We start from the raw sequence: 25467 nt of genomic DNA, 5'->3' as shown, positions 1-25467 counted from the left end.
CAGCCTCTCTGGACGATTTGCTGCTAGAGGAGAAAACTCCACGTTGCAATGCACGGCTGTGTAAGTAGGAAAACAGCAGGCCAAACAAAACTTTCCCACTGGTTTCCAGCAGCAACCTGTACTTCAATTTCCTCTTTCTAACCACTTTGGTAATGAACTCAACACTGCAGCGAGCCAGGGAACACAGCGAGGTTAGCTCAGTTCGCTGCTCCCTGTGGGACTTCTTTCTGGCTATTCATCCAGGTGTCCGACAACACACTCACTTCGGTCTTACTCTTCTAACACTTCAGTGAGTGGAGCAATGAAGTCTACCGAAAACAAAAACAAAAACAAACTTCTTTTTCATCTTCCATGAGATGTTAACGGGGCCAAACTGACCGCGCTATTTCTGAGCAGTGGTGAAAAATCTTACCTTCCCTGAAGTCCGAGACCAATTTTTCTTCGGTCCCGTTTAAGCTGGCCATGCTAAGGAGGCCGCTCAGCCCGTTAAATGATGAAGAACTTGTTTTTGGTGACCTTTCAACTGTGGGGGATCTGCAAGCCTTTAGCTTTAGAGATCCAGGTAATGGGTATCCCTGGTGTTTTCATGAAGAAAGTGTAATTAAATTCCTGTCAGGCTCAATGAGATTTATCACCTGTCTGGCAAACAGAAACTATTTTTGAGTTCTGAAGGGGCTTTAGAACACTTTAATTACCTCAGCAGGGTGGGGAGGTGAGCCATTAACCTGAACAGCAAGTCCACAGTGCTGAAGAGACATTCTGTTAGCATATGCCAAAGCGCTTTCCTGTTTGAGCTCGTTTGGTGTTCTAAACCAGAAACAGGGTCAGAAACTCTATGTCTTGGAATATATTTCACCTGACAGCTAGCATGTTGGCTTAAAACATCAGAGTGATATTTATTCCCTGAGGCAGCTCCTTGCTTTTCCTCTTCGCTCTCCTGCACCAACTTTCCTCTCACTGCCAAGAAAGCATCGTCAAGGATGACACCATGCAGTGGCTCAGAGTCCGTTCGAGTACGGATCTTAGTGGTTTGGGTTTTCACTATTTCTTTTCCAGAACTTTCTATATTACTTACACAATGCCGAAGTGCCTGAAGGCAAGGGCTGAAAATATTTGGGCTTTTCACATGAAGAGCGATAAACGTACCGCATACTGTTGCTGCCTCTGACTTGAACACTGAGTTGAAATGCTGAGTAGGGTTTGCACAAAAATTTGCTAACAAATTTAAAGTTCAGAATGCTACTATTCACACACAAGCAAATCTACCTAATCAAGATTCTAATTTCAGGTTATTCCTTCTTAAGTTTTCTGAAAAATAGCTTCAGAGATATGTTGGCCAGAACAGGAAGGTAAGGAAGCAGGAAAAGCTGTGTATGGAACACGGGCATTATTCACATATAAAAGACTCAGTTATCAATAGAATGATGAATTATCCACATTCTTGGCTATACCTCAATGCTGCAATCTGTTCTTATGGTGAAATTCCTCTAGCAGGGTTCCTGGGAAGGTCTTATGACTTTTTTCTTTTCTGTTAAAATCTCACAAAACATTCTCTGCTTGCTTTCCTTGCCCATCACTTAGATAACTTAGTATCTCAGATCAGAGGGTGAGCCTGAAAGGCTTCGGAAAGTGAGACAGGAAAGGCAATAAGGAATAGGCATTCCTTTCTATTTTTGTTTGGTAATCTTTAAATTTGAAATCAACCTGGATCCATTCCTTTACAGGAATATAATGGGGTAACGTAATTAGTTTAAAGAAGCCCTTCTTAGGAGAGGGAGAGAGAAAAGGTCGCGTGGAAAATTGTCTGCATCCTCCACAAGGCTTACTAAGACTCCCTGCACGTATGTCTCCAATCTCCTTTCTCGCCTCCATTCCCCTGTGCCCTTGCTCCTCGGGCCGAGTACGCCGCCGTGACCTGGCATGGGAGTCCAGGAAGACTGTCCCAAGCCGGGAGCTCTGGTTTCCCTCACATTTGATTTTATCACCTGACTGGGTGACAGTGACAGTCTCTACTACACTAATCTTGCCCAATGCCTTTTCTCTCTCACCTAAAGCCACCGAAGCAGTGTTTCCTCACAACACTAGACCTGTGAGAGGCTTTATGAACGAAGCATGGATGGTCCAATAAGTCTGAGAAACATGTAGACACTGACCCTTCCTTAGAGACTCACAGTGCAATCTGATCTCAAAGCTTCTGTAAAGTCTTCCGGTAAAGAGACATTAAATTTTAATCATCATTTCCCAAGTGTATCTCATCCAGAAACCCTTGGTATATGTGTGTATGAAACCGACTAAAATCTCATGGAATGAACTTTGGGAAACTCTGGATGAAGACTGTCATTTTGGCCAACATCTCTTGCGTGTATTCTCATTATGAGGCTGCCGCAGCAGGAAAGAACGGCAGCAAAGGGTCTTCGCAGTGGCAAGGACCGGTGTGTGCTGACCTACTGAGAAGCAGGGTCTGAGAACCGTGTAACCCAAACCTCGGAGAGGTTTCTCAATCTGAAATTTAAAGATTCCAACAGAAAAACAAGAATCTTGACAACTGAGAAGAAATTCACACTGATGCCACAACTGTTTTAAAAATACAAACGGTAATTTGCCAAATAATTACCAAATAAGTAGTCTGCCAAATAAGGTCCTTTAGTTTTGGTAATTTCCATTAGAAACTATTCTGAATAAAGAATCACGCAGTAGAACTCACACACACGCGCGCGCACACACACACACACACCCCCTCACTCAACACAAGGGTACAGCATGATTCCNACGCGCGCACAAACACACACACACACACCCTCACTCAACACAAGCGTACAGCATGATTCCCATCCTGTCTCTTCCAGTAAAAAGCTTCCTTTGAAGGCCTTAATGGCTCCACTCATGGAAGATATACAGATATGAAAAAGAAATTACAGGAGGAAGACAGGAATTAATACAACAGTCTTTGCAATTCATCTTCCCCCAATGAATGTATCCTGAACACAGAGGGAAAGGAATCCAACATTTTTTTTCCTCCCATTCTCTTCTTGTCTTCTGTTTTTGGATGGATGGCTCAATCTGGGACTACGTATACTGATAAGGGACCTATCATCAAAACTCTGTAATAAAGAGTCTTTCTCTGTGTTCTGGAAACTGAGGACAAGGATGTGTATAGCTACTGTATAGTACTCAACTTTTCCATTTTATTAATATTAGGGAAACTAAAGGGGTGACTTCTCCCCTTGATCCCCAAAAATAATAAAGGCCAACTGTTGAGTCGAGAGCTTGATTACTTTCTGTAAGAAATGCCTTCTGTGGACCTAACATTTGGGCGAGTGTTCTTCCTCCTTCTGCTTCCCAGGATTTTTCACGAACACTTCCTCTTCAATAGCAAAATAAGACGGTGCCTCTTGTCAGTTGTCACACTGCACCCTCCAACTGTTTAAGGCTTGTGCTGTTTTTTAACTTAGTCCAACACTGAGTTTGATTCAGAAATAAAATGTCTCCCACCCTCCTGCCTTTGATCTGTCCAATTTGCTCCCTTTAAAAATCTTGTCCTCCCCCAAATTAATGACAGTAATGCCAAATGATATTATTCCCCATTTCAGTAATTCTGGGCCAATTTGATCAAAAGAGTTATAAGCATTCAGCAGTCTCAGATCTTACTGATGTGCAGAGATACGACCCAAATATATTATACAAGAATGAGGAGGGGGGGAGTCCTTCAAATGTTATCATTTATTTCAGGTTCAGAAATACAGCTTCACATTTTCACAATAGGTACATGTGACCTTCAAGAATGATACAGGCTTGAGGAACTTGCTTCAAAAATTCCATTCACAGAGTCCATCCATATATCAGCATTAAGAAATCCTGAAAGTGCCAGGAAGACAGTGGAAAGTATTCTGGCTCAAATTAATTAAAGAATCAACAGAGAGGGTAATATTTTGCTTCTACACACTGCTTTTTTCATAAAAAAGCAAAAGGGGAACTTGATTCAGAAAAGGGAGAAAAAAGAAACATAGACAAGCAAGCAACACAAAGGCTGTACATATGAAATTAAACATAAATCAAGTCATGATGAAATTTCTGGTTGAGAGGAATCATTTTTTATCAAACTGGCAGCAGACAGTGCAAGAGGTCGACAGAGTAATTTTAATCATGTTTTTTGAAAACATTACACAATGAGCAAAAGTTTAAGGAATTCAAAGGGTAAAAATTAAGAAGAAATGAATGCCTTGAGCTGAGCCATGTGTGAAAACCCAGACCAGAGAGGTGAGAATTCTCACCAGTATACCAGTATGAACAGGTCTTAAGACAAACAGGAGACCCTTCCGTGAGTTTCCTCTCTCGCTCTCACACATATACGCGTCCTTACACATATACACAAATAGCAATGCGCATACTACACATGCTTCACAATATTCTGAAAGTTTCACGACACAGAGCACCACGTGATTTTAAGCATACCAACTAGACAGGATGATTAAAGATTATCTAGGAGACACATCTGAACTTTTAAGAAAGGAGTGAGTGATCTCGTGAACTAATCATTGTTTCTCTACAATCATCTAGCTTTATTCACATAAAACTCTGAGCTCACAGCTAGCAGTCCTCTTGGTGAAACAGATCTAAAACTCTCAGCTTGAGTCCCACATCTTCTCTCCTTTGACTGGATTGCACATTTCAGAGACCTACTATTTAGGTTTTATTCTCAATGTTAAGGAGATTACTGTCAATTTCAAATACTTATCTTGTTTACCAAATGAGAAATGTTTACCTGAAAGAAGGCTTGGATGACCTACCTCCAAGATATTAAGTAACTTCTTCCCTGCATTTTTAGCAAATTTACTCAGAAAAGTCTGCTCTTTTTTTTATTATATTGCTGTCTCCCTCCACTTTATTTGTTGACGTTTACTATGGAGAAAAAAAATGACTATGTAGACCAATTTAAGCTTTTTAAGATTCAGCTCAGCAATCCAAGATTAATTTATAATTCCAATCAGAGTACTTAAAAGTGGGTTTCTAGGTCTTACACTGTATTTGGCAAAGGTCGTTTCTTCTTAGATAGCAGTGCTATGGACTTAGGTACAAAGGTCTGTGAATGTTACTCTACTGTGTTGCCATGGTAATTTGAGCGTTGTGCCTGTCCTGAAAAAATTGTGTAGACCTTATGTATGTTTTCACTGTGATATGAACCACCATTATGTATTATGGCAGACCCTCCAGAGTGAGCTCTTGAATTAACACAGTTTAAAAAATATATTCATACCTACCCACACAAAGCACATATATACATAAATATTTACACCCATACACAGCATATATACAATGATGCACATACAATCACACTCATGCTTGTGGTGTTTTAATGAGGGCTTTTAAACCTACCTACCCAAAGGGGCACAAAACACGTGTACTTACAGAAATGAATTTGCCATGTATAATACTGTATACACAGAGACACATGCACTGAAAATATGCTTGTAAACAGAAAACATCAACTTTATCACATACTGGTATTAGGTCCCATTTCATATTTGAGAATTGTGGCTACAGTCTATACTAAAAAGTCATAAAATTAATCTATATGACTACGTTTAAATTCTAAGTTTAGAAGGCTTACAGTTATATCACAGGAACTGGTTTCATTATAATGTTTTGGAATAGAATGAGTTTGAATCTGAACAAGTAGGCAATTTGCTAATAAACAGACCCTACTGCTCTTCCGTGTTATACAAGACAGCTAAAAGCAACATTCAGAAGAGTAATCTTGGTAGATGACTTCCGGAAATGTGATAAATCTGTTTTAAATCAATACTATTTCAATAATCTGTCCACAATTGAGTAAACGGTTATTCCAATTAGTCAATAAGCATGCAAGATTTAGCATGTGACACAAAGTGACATACCTATCAAACAAACATATACAGTTAATTTTTCCAAGTCCTAAAAATACCATATGTTTTATTTTATTTTGCTAGACATCTATTGTGTAGACAACATCAGAGCAATCAGTTAGTAGGAAGCTACACAAAAGCTGAGAGGTGGTATGGGAAACTCTTAGAAATCTCAGGAAGCTACATTCCCACCTTAAGGCCTGGTGTGAACAACGCACTTCACACACATCTTAGAGCTTCTGACTTCATTCACCTTGACATCTCCTTTTAGCAGGATGCAAACCCTTTGGGAAATGGTATTAATACTAATCACAGTACTGCAGCAAACTGAAAGTATTCTCCAACATGACTTCTGGAATTCCAGGGGAGGCTGGGTTCTGTTAGAAATAACTGAGAAAAAGTAAGAGAACAAAAATGTGCCTACAAACGGAGACAACTGGGACAGTGGAACGGTAGGATTATAATCTGAGAGCAAAAACCAAAGACGACAAATGCCATTGTTTATGACTACATAAGATCAGTGGAAAGAAAGTTGGAAAAAACATCTCCAATTTTCTTTGACATGGTTTGTGCTGATCTAAGAACACACCAGTGGTTATCCACAATATTTTCCTTTAACAGAAGGAAATTTTTGAAATACAGCAAAATGCAAAACCACATTTAACACAAAGCCAAACCCTGAAGTATATAATCTGTTAGCTGCCTATTTTAGCGAATTCAAAGGAAGAAGCAAAGGGAATCCTAAGAAGAGGGAATTTTATGAAAAGATCTCTGTAGATAATTTTGTTTTACTATGGATGTTTACGTAACATATTTCCATTTAGCTGCAGCACTATTTTAAAAACACATGATGTGTCTTGCACATCTGTTCCATTCATGAAGAGTTAAGATTTTTTTTTTTTCAAATGAGGGGGAAAAGAAGATATGAGAAGATCTAGGGTGGTGATTGAGGGCGGTGTTCTTTATACAATCACTTGTACCTTAAAAGTTGAAATGTTCTTTTTGTAAATCTTGTAGTCTCTGATTGTTGCCTATTATAAGTGGGCTAGCTGTAGCCCTTTAGAATAACTTCAAAACAATGCCATTCAACTTGGCAAGTTCTCTTTTTAATAATGGTTGAAAGTTTTTACTTCTACTTTATGGGTGTCTGCTTTGGGTATAAAGTACACAGGAAATTAAAGTTAAGTTAACATACAAATCATGTTTGCCGCTTTCAAAGGGAGACATTTCAGTTGGTGAAATCTGATTTACTCCTGTAGAATATGAACTAGTGTCATGGGACGCCACTATTCAGTGAGGACTTGCTCTGCTGTCTGGGAGCAGTTAGCAGACAGAATTCCAGTTGGCTTCTGGCTGTTTCCTACATCCTAATCATCTGGTCCTATGTCGTCTAAAACTCAGCCTCAGGACTGAACTATTAACCCCCAGGCTAAACCGATTTTGTACATTTTTGCAATGTTAGCATTTGCCAAGTTGCTTTAGTTCTCAATGTCTTAATTCCATTCTTTGGAATGACCTGCGTAGATTCTGAAGTTGTACAGCTATAAACGTGCGAGCTCCTGCTATGGCATCTCTCACGAAACGACTTTTATTTTCATTCCGGGGCCCCCTTTAAAAATGGTAAGGCTCAAGATGTATTAAGAAAGCCTAGAATGGGTGGAAAGTTATGTTAAAATGGTTTTACAGGTAGGATAAATTCTTACACAAAGGAATTACAAATTAGCATGGAAAGAGAGAAAAAGTATTGCTCCAACCCAATAAATAAATAAACTGCAGTTAGTGTCAAAGTGTAGTTAGCCATGCCTAAAATTGGATCAGTTTGAAACATTAAATATTTTCCATGTCAACCTTCACTGTAACCAATAAGGAGGTGAATAGACATGTGAATAAAGAAATTACATATTTCCAGACACTTCTAGAGATGTGATATTTTGCTTCTTCCTTGAACTCTGAAACTAACTAGCCAAATCTCCTGACCGACTACCAGAAAATTAAGCTTCGATTCGCTGTTGACTATGCTTCTAGCATGAAGCAAAACACACTGGGATGAGGAGAAGCTCTCGAGAGCAAGCAATGCATTAACTTTTCCTTTGCATACTACCTTGTGCTTCTGGAAAAGTTTTATTCTTAAGGAATCCTAATTTAAAAAAAAATCTCTTCCTAGCAGTCCTATGAAATGAAGAGGAAGAAAAGAGGATCTAAATAGGTAATTATAGAGTAGGAGGAAACATTAATAGAGACAACACAATTTCTATCGGCCAAAACAGAATGTGGGAAAATAAATACACCTATGGCTCAGGTCTAAGCCCACCATCTCACAGCTCTTAAGAATTATACTTAATGGGCTACCTGGTGGGTAACCTGGGAACTTGTCCAAAGCAATTTCAAATATATGCCAGGGTAGGCAAACGGTCTCCAAAATGTAGGGCTGCTATACACACCTACCCTTGGTCAGTACAACATATAAAGCCTCGAAGGGTCAGCAGTTTTCAAGAGTCAAACTCCAAAGGTTTGATACAGCATGAGCGACGAAGATGAGTGATGAATGCATTAGTAAAACTGGTTACTTGCCTACTGATGTCCACACATGCGACTACTCATGATTTACTGATCAAGTATGTTGCTTTTCGCATAATTCATTAGTAATTAATTGCCATGCCAGATACTTCGTTTAGTCTAACAGGGAGGATTCTAGTGGACGGATTATAGTGGGACGAGTTGGTGATGGGGGTGGTCTCCGGCTAGAAAGAGAGAAAGAGAAAGGTAAAGAAACAAGTAGCATATGTAGCAGAAGGTTGTCCCAAAGCCCCCGAGAGAGAGCCAGGACACACATGCCCATGCACAGACAGGCCAGCAGCCGCGGTTGCCCTCTGTAATGACTGGAACTCTGTCACCTTTCAGTCATCTAGCATTTTGAGGCAAAAATGAAGTATTTTGTCATATGCAAATCTTTTTCAGAACAGAAACTGTCCCTCCCAATACTAAAAAAAAAAAAAAAATCATTTAAAAGCCAACCATTGCACTACTGGGTGTTTACCCCAAAGATACAGACGTAGTAAAGAGAAGGGCCATATGCACCCCAATGTTCATAGCTGCATTGTCCACAATAGCCAAATCATGGAAGGAGCCGAGATGCCCTTCAACAGATGACTGGATTAAGAAGCTGTGGTCCATATATACAATGGAATATTACTCAGCTATCAGAAAGAACGAATTCTCAACATTTGCTGCAACATGGACGGCACTGGAGGAGATAATGCTAAGTGAAATAAGTCAAGCAGAGAAAGACAATTATCATATGATTTCTCTCATCTATGGAACATAAGAACTAGGATGATCGGTAGGGGAAGAAAGGGATAAAGAAAAGGGGGGTAATCAGAAGGGGGAATGAAACATGAGAGACTATGGACTATGAGAAACAAACTGAAGACTTCAGAGGGGAGGGGGTGGGGGAATGGGATAGACTGGTGATGGGTAGTAAGGAGGGCACGTATTGCATGGTGCACTGGGTGTTATACGCAACTAATGAAGCATCAAACTTTACATCGGAATCTGGGGATGTACTGTATGGTGATTAACATAATATAATAAAAAAAATCATTAAAAAAAAAAGCCAACTGAAAAGGACTGCGCGTTTCTCAGCCAACAGAGAATGGCCATGCAGAGCGAACTGTGTTATGTTAGGCCTGTTCCAGGAACTTACAAGATAAATGAGGCCTCAGAGAATGATGGTCTTTGAATTTTTATTTCGCTCTATATAATATTCTTCCTCTTTTTTTCTTACTGTCAGAATGTTATCACTTCTCATTGCCTTCAGCAGTAACTTTCTCCAATTTGTTCCATATTTTACTTCTAATTTGTGGGGCACTAGAAAACCAGAGAATCCGGGTTTTAGAGTTCTCTACAGCGAATGTAAGCAGGCTCAGGGGGAGAACTGCCCACTTTCTGGTTGATCATGTTGCTTCTGAGAGCTGAGGTGGCCGAACACACAAACTCCAGGTGATGTAATATTACTGTACATGAGAATCTCAACATCACCAAATAGTGCCCTTTATGTCCTGAACCCCTACATTTAGTCTCTGAACGTATTAGGAACCTTGTGTGTGTGCTTGATTTCACATGTAATATCTTGGGGAGTAATTTTTTTTTTAAAGATTTTATTTATTTATTTGACAGAGATAGAGACAGCCAGTGAGAGAGGGAACACAAGCAGGGGGAGTGGGAGAGGAAGAAGCAGGCTCATAGCGGAAGAGCCTGATGTGGGGGCTCGATCCCATAACGCCAGGATCACGCCCTGAGCCGAAGGCAGATGCTTAACCGCTGTGCCACCCAGGCGCCCCTTGGGGAGTAATTTTTATAACCAACGAAATTCAACAAATTCTACAAATCGGAAACTTTCTTTTTGATAACGCTCTCCCATTGCTTGTTTCAGAAAGATCCCTTTTGGAAGTATAGTCATGTTATGGAATTTTTTCTGTATTGGAAACACTAACATGATTAAATAAAATATCCTTTCTCAGGTGTGAGGAAATGAAGATAGAAAAATTAAAGGAAACTATTATGAAATGTTAAAAAGCCCCACAAAGCTATAAAATAAAACTAGGCGGGGAAAAAAAACCCCAACTAAGTGGTCGAGGAAAAATCAACACAAAAGAGATCTTGTTGATTAACGGTACAAATACTGGCCACTTAGGCACACACTCATAGATGTTGGCCCCTGAACCTGAAAAATGTCGAAAAGGCTTTAGAGGAAAGGTTTCCTTGGGAAGGTGCATTCCAATTTAACCTCTTATGCAAGTTTCATTATTAGGTGGGCACTCAATTTCTTAAAGTCTAACTAGACTTACTTTAGAGGCACAGTAACCAGACTAAACCATCAATATGAGTTGTTTAATTTGAGTAAACAAATAAGTCCTCTTTTTGCAGAAAGGCTACTGGCTACTGTGACCACCTGAAATGTTTCGGCTCTTCCCTCCTGGGAAAAATCCTCCCATGATTTCCTTTTTACTTGCGACCATGCAAAACCACTGCCCTTCCACTAACATACTGCTCATTTTCATTTAAAATGGCTACATTTATTTAGCTTATGTCCTGAATCTTGAACCTGCATCATACTCTCCTTTCTTGTGAAGTTTCTAGAAGCCAGAGGTCACACCTGTTTAACTTGTCTCATATGGCCTTTAGCGTGATGTTACAGGCAATTAGGTTCTCAGTGCTGTTTTGGTCATCCGCTAGAAGTGCTCTCCATCCTTTAAGACTCCTGTCCGTGAAGTCTTCCCTTCCCCTCTCTTGGTACAGCTGCTTCGAAAGCATCTCAACATACTTCTATTACAGTCATCACACCGAATCCCAATTAGGTTTATATGTTTATCTCCACTGATGAGAAATGGGCTGTGTCTTACTCATCTTCCTATTCTAGCAGCGTGTGCTTGTCATTCAGCCACTGAACTGAACACTGACAACTGCATAAATTAAAGTTATTCCTAGATATAAATGCTTGTGATAATCACTGATCTTTACATTACATAAAGGTACTTGTTAGGAAATCATTGCTGTCGCAGGAAAAAAAAAGCAGTGATGTGTAGGATTTTGACTCCTGGAAATGTTACCTATAACATATTTGCTCAATTCTTTAATAGATGTTTGGAATAAATATTAAATAATAGGCCTCCTGTCCTCAGCGAGTTTGATAAACAGTCCCACAACCCATAGAATTGTAGTCTTAGCAATTAAGCAGTTATGGGTTGGGGGAGGAGCTGGCCAGAATTTGAACTTGAAGGAAGGAAACTCCACCAGAGGATTCAATATTGGGTTGGATTTTTTTTTTTTTTAAGTGGATCTTAAACTACAAATTCAGTGAAAGGCAGGATACAACGTGGCATGGTGGATCGGAAATTGTTTCATGTATACATAATAGTTTGGACTAAGGACTGTAATCGCTAGAGAAAGGAATACAAACAAGTTCTCTTCTGATCCTTTTGTTCTTAGCTTAAATGTCATTCCTCAGTTCTCCCTGACCATCCTATAGTTTCCAACCACCCTGCCCCCAATCCCTCCATGATATTTGTGTATTTCATAGCACTTAGCCATGTTTGTAATTACATATTTATTTACTAGATTATTGCCTATGTCCCCTGATAGATTCCTTAAGAGCGGAGACCACATATTCTGTATTTATTATGGGTATTCAGCATTTAGCATCATGTGATTAGAAGGCAGTGAATAGGTATTTATTAAGTAATGGACAAATTAATGACTGAAAAGTGCCTAAACAGAGATGCTTGGCCAGGTGACAGTACAGGTCAGATCGAAGGGAGTAGATCTAATGGGGTCAGGAACATTTTTGAGGTGTCTGTCAGAGGCTATTATTGAGGCAGCGAGTTTACACAGAAAGAGTGCTAGGTCAGAAGTCAGAAGATGTGGATGCCTCCACCTGCCAATTCATACAGTCATTAACCATCTGAGGTTCTCAAAAACTCCGGTTCCCCGTCACAGGCATCGGAGACTCAGACTAGATGATCTGTGATACACCTTCTAGTTATGCATGGCATTTACAATTTATTGAGCATGTACTATGTGGACTGCATCATGCTGCATGAATCTATTCAGAGTGGAAGATGAGTGGGATAGACAAGTATGCAAGTGGTTTTTACTATTGTATCCCATTGTAAGTGGAAAAAACGGCAAAATTTTGTAATTCGGACTCTAAGAATATATTCTGGAAGCTTGAAAATACAATGTGGTCAAAGCAGAAGCAAATATGATTTTAACTGCAACACAGTAAACTTGGAAGACATAAAAGAATGGTTATATAATGAGCTTGTAAGAAACCAGACACTAAGTGATGAGGATGGAAGGGAAGAGCTCAACAGTGGGGACAGAGAATGGATGTTTGGTCATAAATGTTACGATGGCACAGTTGCTTCTTATTAACCTCCTCCCCAGTTTTGGACCATGCTGATGGAACTTGAAAAGGACAAGGGTAATGGGCAAGTGCAGAAAGAAAGCAAGGCAGGAGACTAGGGGAATGCAGCTTTCTGCTCTGTGCTAGGACTTTCATTTGTCTTGTTCACCACCATCTCCCAAAACTAGCATGATCTTGAGCTCACAGCACTTTTTTTTTTTTTTTTTAGAGAGAGAGAGAGAAATTTGGAGTGTACTAGCAGGGGGAGGGATGAGGGAGAGGGAGAGAAGGAGAATCTTAAGCAGACTCCCAGCTGAGCAGGGAGCCCGACACAGGGCTGGATCTCATGACCCTGAGATCCAGAGCTGAATGCTCACATGCAGGTGCCCCTCACGGCGCGCTTTTTAAATAAAGAATTAGGAGAGGGGCGGTGGGTGGCTCAGTCTGTTAAGCTTCCAACTCTTGATTTCTTGCTCACCGGGGAGTCTGCTTTTCTCCCTCTGCCTCTCGCCCTGCTCAAGCGTGTGAGTACTCTGGCCCTCTAAAATGAATAAATAAATCTTAAAAAACATAAAGAAATCAGGAGAACCTTCCATTAGGAGCTCTTCAAAAGTGTCCCTTAGTGGGGGCACCTGGGTGGCTCAGCCAGTTAAGTGAACAATTCTTGATTTTGGCCCAGGTCATGATCTCAAGGTCATGCTCTCAGGGACATGAGATCCCTGCTGGGCATGGAGCCTGCTTAAGATTCTCCCTCCCTGAGATAATGCTAAGTGAAATAAGTCAAGCAGAGAAAGACAATTATCATATGATTTCTCTCATCTATGGAACATAAACTAGGATGATCGGTAGGGGAAGAAAGGGATAAAGAAAAGGGGGGTAATCAGAAGGGGGAATGAAACATGAGAGACTATGGACTATGAGAAACAAACTGAAGACTTCAGAGGGGAGGGGGTGGGGGAATGGGATAGACTGGTGATGGGTAGTAAGGAGGGCACGTATTGCATGGTGCACTGGGTGTTATACGCAACTAATGAAGCATCAAACTTTACATCGGAATCTGGGGATGTACTGTATGGTGATTAACATAATATAATAAAAAAAATCATTAAAAAAAAAAAAAGATTCTCCCTCCCTCTACTCCCTCCCTGCCACTTGCTCTTGCACTCTCTCTCTCTAAAATAAGTAAATAGACACCACACATCTGTGTGGTGAATGAATGACTGAAAGAATGAAAGACAAAATTTCCATCATGTCCTTTCAAAATAATTATGACATCTCTAAAATATGCCCAGTTTCAGGTTAAAGTAACCCATATGTACTCAGTAATTAAAAATCCTGAAAGACCCCCCCTTTCTGGAAAAAGTGAGCATCATTTCATTTCTAAAACAATAAAACTCTACTAGAAAGCAATTCAGGAAGAACATTAAGTTGTTCAGTGTGATTTTCTTAATAAGCAATGCTGTTTGCCAACTTCAACACCAGAAAAACATTTAAGGTTTACCGTTAAAGTTCATTTCATTGGTCTAGTTCCTAACCATTCAAAGAGTTTCCAAAGACATCCACTTCTAAGACAGTTTGTTTTGGGCAAAGCAAAGTTATTTGTTTTGTACCAAATTTTCCTCAGTGTCTTTGTTTAGTGATGGGCTTCATTAAGGAACCCATTACATTGAAATGGGGCATCTTGCCTCACTTAGTGTTTATTGAAACACTGTGTTGTGTGTGGGCGGTTTATGGTTACTATAGCAGAGCCATGTTTCTACTTCCAAATCAAAGGGAGAGATGTAATACTTGTAGTTGCATTCGTAGCTGCAGGGGTGAACCTTTTACAGTCTTTTGGACACTGACAATTTTTGCAAGAAAGTCCAACGCTCACACAGGGTGGGTGGCATTGAAGGGGAGAAACCGGCTTTACTGATAAGAGAGAGGAATGTGTTGTTTGTCTTACTGTCTCTTTCAATTCTCTTCGAAGAACGGAAGAACTAAAATTTCATCTGCTCTGCTTTGGGTTAGCTGGTTCTGAGTATTCATGGTGTGATGCCAATCTTAGAGGTTGAAAACCCTAAGGTATAGATGGATGGATGGATGGATGGATGGATGGATGGATGGATGGATGGATATATGTGTGTGTATATACACACACACACACACACACACACAGAGAGAGAGAAGGAGAATATAGATAGAATATAAAGAGAATATAGAGAGAATTCTATAGGGCCAATGGGCTATGGAGTGCATCAGCAGGTGGGGGTGTGTGTGTAAAAACTACCATTCCTCTAGTTTCTTGCTGCCAGGTAGCATAACACTGTTGAAATGGCTTGTTTTTTCTGCCCCTGCCCTTATTGCTTGTCAGGGTGAGAGGCGGGAATTATGAGACTGGTAAATGCGTGAGCCAGACTGGGTCTGTGTGGCTCAGCTGCCTTCTTTTTCCATGTTGACACCAATATTTCGTGACTCCCCATCCAGGATTCTATTGGCCAGTTACATTTGCAGGTTCTGAGGCAACGATTCTCAAATTGGACTGTGCAACAGAATTCCCTGGTGGACTTGTTAAAACTCAGATTGCTGGGCACCACACAGAGTTTCTAATAGGGTGAGACATTTCTAGCAAGTTCCCAGATGCTGCTGATGCTGCTGGTCCTGGGACCACGGTTTTCAAACCATTGTTCTAAGGCATAATAAGTGATTTTGATCTTGCTTTATTAGCAGTTCAATTCACTTGCCAGATATAGTACAAGCAAAAAGAGAAAGTACTGGAAAAAAATCTTAAGAAGGAAGAAATGGTTGTAAATAGTTTGATACCTTTGGGAGCTAGACTTAAGCATGGGTCAGATCAGTTTCAGGTTTATTTCGTAAAGACCCGGATACTATACTACAGTGGCATTCTTGTTAATCATCCCCAGAAGAATAACTGCTTGCCCAGGGAAGCTTGTATTTGCTTATGAAAATGGCAGCAAGTATAGAAAGGAAACACCTATAAACATGCATTCCAAATTCTCGTCTTTAGAGAGGGTTTGACCGAAGTCCTACCTAATTAGCTAGGTGAACCCCACTTCCCCCAAAGTAGAAAAGAAAACCCTCAAAAAATATAAAGAAGAAACACATCTAGAGGAATGGTATCTGCCCACCAGGGCAGTATTTGCATAAAAAAGGATATGCAATATGCTGCTCTTATACCACAAGTTCTACTTATTAAATATAATTGAGGCTTTAAAATACATCTGTCTCAAAAATTCAATTTACATATAATTACATATCATGTGTAATTACATTTAGGATGATGGGAGAGTTATACATCCCAGGTTTCTAGAAGCCACAAGGATCTGATAGCAACTTGCCCAACTTGTTTATCTTATTGATGAAACAGGTAAAAAAAAAATTTTTTTTTTAATGAAGGGTTTTGTGTACTGAACCACAAGAAGTAAGGCTACAGCTAGCAAATTTCTTAGAAAACAGAACAAAACAGAACGAAAACAAAAACCGCTTCTGAGTTTTCTAAAATCATAAAGAGCATGTGCCGTGGGCTGCGAGGAACTTGTTTTTAAAGTGGCCCCGGGCGAGAATGGCTCTGGTGGCATCGCTAAGCTGGGCTGGGGGACTGCCAATCGTACGTCCCTCTCGGGAACTGTAATGCCTTGTTTCTCCACGATCCTCTTGAATTACTTAACCCTCGTCTCATTTTGCAACGTTTAAGGCATGTATGTATAGTTTATCATCTGAATGACATTATAAACTCCCTATGAACCCAGATGATTCCTTGTCGTGCTCAGAGCCTTCCCCCACACCTGCAGGGGGCAGTGTCCCAACCAGTGGCTCAGCACAAGAATGCAGCCATCCAAGGACAAACCAGGACCCCACCTCCAGGTGGAAGGGAGGACAACTCGCTCTGACCCAGGACTTTCTCTTGCACGTGTCTGCGCTGTCAGATAATGAGACACAGCGTTTTAAACACAGTTGTGTTTGTGCTTTGCTTCTTATTTGGAGCATTTATTAACAAGACAGATTTTACATATCTACAAGTTATGAGGCTAAGTTTTAAAAAATGCTACAGCGGTCAGGATATTGTCCACATGGAAGATAATAGTTTGTGAGTTATTATTAAAAATACTATAGGCTGCTCTCCAGCATATTTTTGGCCTTTTCAGCTTTAGTAACAAAATGAGCCAATACTGTCCAAGAATAGTTTACAGTAGATGTTGGAAAGAACATAGGACTTGGAGTCCACTTAAATGGTCTAAAGAATTCTCTAATATGATTCGTGCTACATGTTAGAGCCAGCATTTCTTTCCCCTGTGAAAATGAACCCATGATTTTATAACATATGTCATTGGGAAAGTATGAATCAATTGATAGAATCTAAAGCAAGAACATAAGGGGGAAGATAGTCCACAATTGTTATTTGATGATATAAACATCTAATATCCTGTATAAATTAGTCTCTGAGCTAAAAGGTAATATAATCTCCCTTGCCACATTTTCTTTACATAATCTTAAATATCTGACTTGGATTTTGTTCAGAGGGATGGTACAGACATACCCACTTCTGTGGCTGCCCCAAAAAAGCAGCCTGAAGGATGATTTGCCCACATTAACTCTGCTCAGTCTGTGATGTGTAAAAACGAATTTTACAACAGCGTTCAGCCAGGCAAGCTTCTCGGTAGAACAGAACAAGAGAGGAAGTGTTTGTGTTTAAATTGTTTCTTCAAGCACACCAAATATTGGGCTAATTCCAAAATAAATTTTGATTCAGCGCTGCACATCAACTCATTTTGTCTTCTTTCATTCCCTCAATAAGCCCTGTTTACGTGCTATGTGCTGGATTAGGAGTCAGATGTACAGACGTGATCACTGCCCAGGAGTTTCCACTGGAGATGGGGAGAGAGACAAGTAAACCATGCCAGCGGTGGGATACGTGGTGTAACGGGACGGTGCCTCAGCTTCAGCGGCCCCTGGGATGGAAAGGGTTAGCAGGACTTCCAGAAAACCAGGGAAGTTCAGGGGACTGGCAGTCCAGAAACAGGAGCTAGTATATGTGAAGGAAAGAAAGCTAGAAAAAGCACTGTCCGTTTGAGAAACCAGGTGTTGTCTTGTTCTTTAACACGTGTCAAAATTATTTGTTTTGCTCTGAGTCCTAATTCATAAAACAGATCACTTACAGGGTTTGGGGTTATATTAAAATATGATTCCTAAAAAGCATTGCTTTTGAGATTTTAAAAAGTGTTGTAGCCTCTGTACTGTATCATTGACAACAGATAAGCTGGGTGGAGGGAAGGACAAAAAGATAGGCAAACCAGCAGAAGGGAAGAGGAATACGGTGGTGAGAAAACTGTAGAGAGAGAAAACATGTGGCTTGAAAAGAGCTTTCCGTGCACATGGCTACTGAATGAAATTAGGCAGTGTCCCTTCTGATGATTTTTTTCCCCATTTCTCTCCCTTTCTCTCTCTCTCTCTCTTTTCACCCTTCCTCCCTCCCTTCTCTCTCTCCCTCTCTCTCGTGAGAAATCCCCAAAGAGATCTCCAAGAACTTACATGATGTAGAAACCTAGTCCCATTGATGCCGCTGGGGCACAACTATTTCTAACCCTCTTCATCTTCTTCTGTCCTCTTCTCCCTGCCCTTCCCCTCATTCCCACTCCAGGCACCAGGGGAAGGGGTTGGCCAACGCCGCCATTTGGGGGAAGGAGGAGAGGTTGGGAAGGAGGTGCTAAGAACCAGCTACTGGGAGAGGCAAACGTCCACTTCTGAGATGCACATTCCTTTGTCATCTCAAGTCCGTGAGAAGAAGAAAAAGAAGCAAGGATGGGGAGGAACATTTCAGGCGACACTTCGAATCTCTATATAGAACTGCAACATTCACCTCTGGTTTGGAAAGACAGAAGAGACTTTTTGTCCCTCTCCGATAGAGAGCAGGAACCTTGCAGGCATGAGTCTCTGACTTGGGGCCTCACCTCAGACAGGGCAAAGATGGAACTAGAAATATCGATGGAAAAGTTAACTTTCCAATTCCTTTTATTTTAGTAACAACAACAACAACAACAACAACAACAAAAAAAAAACGGAGCACGAGTTATCTGAAGACTTAGAGAAGATTAATGTTGCAGCGATGTTTCCTCTCACCTGACCGTGATACCTGGTTAATTCAAAGGCCCGTTTTAAATGTACCACGTGATATTTTTCTGGCCACTTACTTCTACCCGTCCAAGTGGCAAAAATGGAGACAAAGAGTTACCATTTACTTATTACAATCCCAGTGATTGAAAAGAAAAGAAAAGAAAAAAATCCAGCAGGAGGAGCTCTAACCTGCCTTAGAGCTCAAAATTTAAAAACAAAACCGTTGAAAGCAAACAGAGGCCAACAGAGAGGCGGTTGTGCCTTGCAAGCTGCCGTGTCAGTGAACAAACATGTGACTAGGTCCCATTAAATGCTCCTCGCGCAGTCGGGGCATGCTCCTGGGGGGGGCTAAAGGGCCACCATTTCCCCCCTTGCAGGAGTCTCCTTGTCCGGATGCAGCTAACCTCAGACTGGATCTGTGGTGTCAGCTCTTATAAAAGAGGGAGCAAAAGGCCGATTTCTAGGCAAGTCTGGAAGTCAGTCTTTTCCTCTCAAAGTGCCCTACTGTTTCTACATGCGTCGCAAACACTGCATTTAAAAATGGAATTTTTATCAGTGGTGGACGGTACTACAAACACTCCCAAATGTTGCGTCTCCTTCACTCAGTGGCTTCATGGGCCCTTTCTTAAAATGAGGGAAATGCTGCGTTTGTAAAAACTGGTGCTAAAAGGGCAAGGAATCATATGTCCCCTGGGCCATGTAAAGAGTCTGCAGAAAGAATTACAGCTTTCTAAAACACACACACACACACACACACACACACACACACACACACATCAACTGGAACACAAAGAATTTACTCAGGAAAACAGTGAGAAGTATATGAATTTAACAGTTATAGGGTTTGGGGGGTAAGCCTTTCCATTTTGGACAGTGTTGTGGGAGCGGGACGGACGAGTGGGCATACGGGATGGTCAGAATTACTTAACCTGAAGGAAACTTTCAACCAATCCCTTTTAATCTATTGCCAATAAGATGTCAAACTTTTTGTTTTACACCTTAATAGTATGCCCACATTTTAAATTTTTATACAAGGTTCTACAGAAATTTTAACTAGACCAATTCAGACCAAAAGTCACTAAATAAAGCTAGTCTAGACGGAAAAATCTATGAAAACCATATGTCTTTTAGGCATCTTCTTACGAAAACTGCCATCATCCTGGAGAAAGAGTTCACAAAATATGCTTTTAGGAAAACTCTGCTGTAATGACTGTGGGGGCTGTGCTTGAGAAGACGGCTTGCCCCGGAGAAAGTCAAGCCAAAATGTTTACCAGTGAAAGGCTCATATTTCTACATATGTCCGTCTGTAAACATCACTGAAAGGACAGGCAAAGGCAGACATCATTTATATTTCCATTATCTTAGAAGGGATCAAAAAGTTGTGTCCCCCACACTCCTACAGAATGTTAGACCAAGGGATCTCAAAGCCACCCTGCTCTCACTCACACAAGACTGTTTTGGATAATGTTGTACGTGGATGAGGCCAAAGAACCAGAACATTTTCTTCTGATTATTACCTCATCCTGCTGGCCTGCCAAACACCGCTCGAAGGCAGGTGTCCGCCATAAGTAACTAAGGAAGACCTTCCTGTATAATTGGACGGAGGGCCCACCTGAGAGACAAGGGGACTCAGGACTGGGGCCCAAAGCAAGAGCGCAGGGAGAATGCAGCAGAGAGAAATGTTCTCAAACATGGCTTTTCCGATTTAATATTGCTGGAGACAGTGCTACCTTCAGTATCCTGGCTACAAATTTTTACATCTCAAAATGCACCTTTAGTAAGTAGCATGAAAACCATAGGGAAAGAATAGAAAAGCAAACTTTAATGGTCAAAATCATAACATTTTAACTGAAAGCTGAACAGTCTACGGAGATTATGAAAGTATAAATTGCAAAGACTCCTTGTGGCCCTTGAGAGTATTTTCTTCTTGCTCAACAGGGAAGGGGACTTTGGAACAACACGGTAACAATGGCTATTGGCATGAGTGCCCCATCACCTAGAGGGTTGTGAGTGACAACATATGTTGAATAGCTACATATGGAGAAGAGGTCCTGGGTTGGAGGAGACAAGCATAGTATAAAAGAAGGAAATTTATAAGGTGTAGTCAATCACACACCAACGTTTTAAGTACAGGGGAAAACACTATTTCAACATGTTTATTCGAAGATACTGTGCTTTAAAATTAGTTTTCAATATACTTACTTAATTTTCAAGTATTAAGATGGTAATGGGGTAATTTATAGTGTTCGAAATATTAAATCAAGCAACATATCAACATCCCTCACTACAGATTCCTAAACTGAACTATAGGGCATTTAAGTAAGTTAATCAAAGTCTGATGACGAGTCACAGGGATTTCTGGGGTCCATTAATTTCAGTCCTGAATGCTCCGATTACTACTATTGTCGAGCTAAAACAACAAGTTTGCTTTCTTTCAAATAATATGTGTAGCATGGATTTTATTTTGACTTTAGACCCAGATATGTGGAGGGAAATTACTGCAGTGGTTTCTCTAGTTAACACATTTACTAATGTTTCCTTAATTTTCCACCCCAAAAGGCAGTAATTAAGGTAGAATTTTGCCTCACATGAAGTTTTATTACTTTAGTTATTAAAATATTTTCCAATACTACCAAGAAGCAAAGAGATCCTAGTTGTTTTGAAAATAAGTAGACGTTTTCCTCAGGTTTTATGGCTTTTCCTCTGTGAATGGTGGTCTAAAGGTGGAGCAGTGTATAGACTTTCTAGCAAAGTCCCATGAGTGTGATGCTATGGGTACATTTATTTGAGGGAAAAATTTCATTCACTCTTAAAACTGGCTTTGAGAACAATCCTAATATAAACTTAAAAAAATACACACGGTACAGAATATATTGTATATAAATATCTGCTCCCCAGCGAAATAATCTCATTTTAGACTTTCTGGGCTGCAAAACACCTTTGAAAGTCTTTCTCATCTACCGTCATAAGAGGTCTCATTCTAGATCCATGTGATATATACTGACCCAGATAAACGTAGATAGTGCTGCCTCATGGAAATCTGAAACTGAAAACAGGTAATATTTACATGGTAGAGGCAACTGGTATATTTGATTGTAAAATAACATCATTTCCCAGATCATATTCAAAACCACCCAAGGCCTTCACCTCACACTTCTCACTTGTTCTTGGTTCTCGAAACGGCCACAGAAGCTGGGGGCGTTCGTGTGGCGGTGCGTCTAGTTTGTGCTCAGCCAGGCCTTCGCGTCACTCCCCCTGTCCGTGGGCTCTTCAGCCCTTCCACAAGCAAAGCAGGGACGGAATGGAGCTTATTTGTACATTTTATATTAACTTGCACATTTACTGGGTTCCCTATTTTTCAGCGTTTAAACGAATCCCAGTGGGGGAAAATGTCGACCCTATGAAGATCTGGAACTTTCCTTGTGTCTGGGCAACTGAAGTCAAGAAGGCCCAGCCTGGCCACTGACGATGAGTGAAGGAGAATTTTGTTATCGGCCACTTTGATTTACCATTTTTTCTGATCCTTGGATGGAACATGTTCTTTCTACAGTTCATGTGAGCTGGTAATTTTGGCTGGGACACAGGAATGGACATTTCCTAGTGTTTATGGGAATCGTTAAAAAAATAATTCCAGAAATTAGAGCACTTGCTAGTTGTGGTTTTTGACTATCATGTGGCTCTGATGCCTGAAAAGCAGCCAAAAGGAAACGAGAGCACCACACCGTGATGAGGCTGCCCGAGTTCCTTGTGCTTCCGACCTTGCCCTAGGTGGGAATTCTTCTAGTTTCGATCAGAGTTGCCAAGTGATCTAAACTTTCATCTGGTAATGTGGCGTCAAGACACCTGCAGAGTCTCTCAAACCCAATGCCCTTCCAACGCCATCCCCCTTCCCCTGCACTTAAAAATATGGGCCAGGCCAAAAGTATAATATTCTTTTGGCAACAGCATTAAATAAGCCAGATGGATTTCATTTGGCAACTAAAGGGTGTAAATATGTGTTTAGACTCAGAGGTTCCCCCAGACAATGGCTACAATATGTTGGCTCAAGCAAGCTAAAGGATTTTAATGCTGGGCATTTACAAATTCTGTGTTCAAGCAGCAATAAAGTTATGACAAGCAGACAAAAGCCATCCAACCCTCAGCTAAATCCTCCTCTCCTTTCTCATATTGCTGGAGGTAAGCATTTAGGGCACGTTCTGAGCGAAAGACGCAGCATTTACAATTTCATGTTTAATTTCCTGGCTGTTTATCGGCCGCAGCAACGCCAGCAAGCTAAACTTCGCTTCTAATCGTTCACAGTAGCTGATAAATCAGAGGGAAAGAAGAAGCGCCCAGCAGCTCCTTGTCGGAGCGCGGTGCTTGGATAAAATTTAGAGGTGAAGGAGCCACGAATCATGTTGTGCTGTGAATCTCTGAAGTCACTGAAAAACATGCCATCTAACCATAGTTGTCCTCCTGGGAAGGTTTTCCCTGTAAAATCATTCTTTTCTTACAGCGAAAGAGACAAAGGAGGGCAGTGAGGAAAGAGAAGGTCTAGCTCGTGTGTGTCTGCTTACACTGGGCGAGATTCGATTCTCTTTGCTTTTCCTTTCTTTTCCTTTTTGAGCTGACATCAACTTGTATATAGGAACATTCAGCAGATTCCAACTGGTGACAGTTTGCTGCTGACTGGCCACAGGAAGAATAATAATCATTTACTGTGCATTTTTCACTGGTCAGTGGTTCCCGTGCCAGACTCCCGTCTTGGCTGTCTTCCTCCATCAATCAGGTGAGACCCAGGGCAGGGCTGGGGATCCTGAAACTCAGAAAGGCTTTCCCTGCAATGGCTGAAGCGTAGCAGTTTCAAACCCCAGAGAGAACAATGACAGAGCTATTTGCTATTATTTGTCATGGGACGTGGAAGCAGTTGTATTTGCTTCACTCACTGCCAGTTACCACTGGGCTAACAGCGGCATCCTGTTACATTTACGGCTGCCCACCGCCTGGCTGCATTTCTGTTGCTTGTACTTTGTCTCGTGTAGATCCTTTCTTATTTTCCTTTCTCTTCTATCCTCCTACAGCCTCGGATATTTGGAATAGGAAGATCAGGGATACACTGAAAACAGAAAGGCAATCTGAAGTCTACCTTGATGCATCTGCGAAAGTCCCCGATTCTGACCTTCAGAACACTTGCAGTTCTGTTCCTGGGCCTCCCCTAAACAGACTGCCAGTCATTCCATACTGTGGCAGGATGAAGATGTTTGTGTAAAGTAGACTCTAGTTCGCTAGACCCAAGAAGGAAACCACCAGGCTAATTTTACCTTCACTTAAACCAGACTGAAACCAAGACTGAAGAATGAAAAACCTTGTCATTAACCATCGATTCACCTCAGTGAAATATTATGTTACAACCAGAACCATTGTGGAATTCGAATGATTTTGATGGCATATTTAACCGAGGGGCTTAAATTAAATTGAATATTTTCTTTAGTGCACAGTTTATGGCCAAATTTCTATTTTCATTAAAATATATGAAGCGTCATATTTTCAACTCACGTTGAACCTGCAACAAATTATTAATTACATTTGGGATTTCAGTAACAAATGTTATAACACAGCAGCCTCACAAAATGCCTTAAATGCTAAGAATCAGAAAGAACACCTTGAAGTTGTTTCCATTCTTGGCCTTTAGACTTAAAAAAAAAAAATTCTTTGCTTGACTTTTAAATCCAGTTGCTAAAAATAAAAACTGTTTCCCTGAAAAATCAGAATACCTAATCATAATTTATTTGTTTTTTAAAGGGGAAGGACAGTGAGGAAAATTAAAAACTCATGGCTGAAATCAGAAATCACAAGACGAATTCATCATGCGTCCAAATGACACTCAGTTGCTAAAGGAAGTCACACGTTCAGAGGGCTCTTGAGGAGGGAGTAAGTCAGATGTTTCCAGGACATGATTTCGGGAGACTCAGACACACAGGCTAGTCACAAAAGCCACTTAATTGTCCATGTGCCCTGAACCCACGACTTCAAGACTCAGCGGCTTCACCCTTCATGGCACCAAACCTTCATGTGAGGGATGCAAAGACACACTTATAAGAATCATGGGTTTGTCCTTACTCAGAATTTGGGGGACTGGCTGAAAAAACAAAACAAAAGAAGGAGACCTTATCCCTCGACGAAAGGGATTCTGTGTTAACTGTCAATTAGATCAACATATAAAATATATAAAAGAGATATAGCACAGCAGTGTATTAAGGTCAAACATCTAAAACAAGATTCCATCGTAAAGAGAACCAAATGGCTTTTACCTCCTTAAAGAGAAGACCACGAGAGCACCAATTATCTCTTTCTATAGAGGGATTTCTGTATCTTTTGCCATGGTTGGCTTAGCGGTAAATGACAGAATGTGGGGCTCTGATGAGACTCTCAAAGGGTGCTATGTGAGTCGGATAGCGTGAGTATGTCATGGAATGGGCGTAAGAGGGAAACCCTGTGATAATCTCCATGATGCTCCAGGGGTGTCCATGCAGTGAGGGATGTCAGCTTTGCTACGGGGCTCAACAGAGAGGCTTTCAATGGAGCATTTCT

At 40.8% G+C, this 25467-nt stretch overlaps 1 protein-coding gene across 9 annotated transcripts in view; it reads right to left on the bottom strand.

The window, feature by feature from the left end:
• The window catches only part of DNM3 (dynamin 3), a 532818-nt gene that overhangs the window by 2516 nt on the left and 504835 nt on the right, over positions 1 to 25467 (bottom strand). For 3 of the 9 annotated variants that reach the window (XM_034666734.1, XM_034666735.1, XM_034666736.1), the window contains one exon: positions 2998 to 8623. The exons of 1 other annotated variant lie outside the window; for it this stretch is intronic. In XM_034666734.1, the coding sequence (XP_034522625.1) occupies positions 8554 to 8623 (70 nt within the window). In that variant the 3' untranslated portion in view covers positions 2998 to 8553. Of the gene's footprint in view, positions 1 to 2997; positions 8624 to 13999; positions 25016 to 25467 lie in introns of those variants that run through there. 5 more of the 9 variants (XM_034666738.1, XM_034666742.1, XM_034666741.1 and 2 more) reach the window with 4 other exon arrangements.

The sequence above is a fragment of the Ailuropoda melanoleuca genome, chromosome 8, assembly GCF_002007445.2.
Source record: "Ailuropoda melanoleuca isolate Jingjing chromosome 8, ASM200744v2, whole genome shotgun sequence".
NCBI lineage: Eukaryota > Metazoa > Chordata > Mammalia > Carnivora > Ursidae > Ailuropoda > Ailuropoda melanoleuca.
This window is presented reverse-complemented; position numbering and strand designations above follow the sequence as displayed.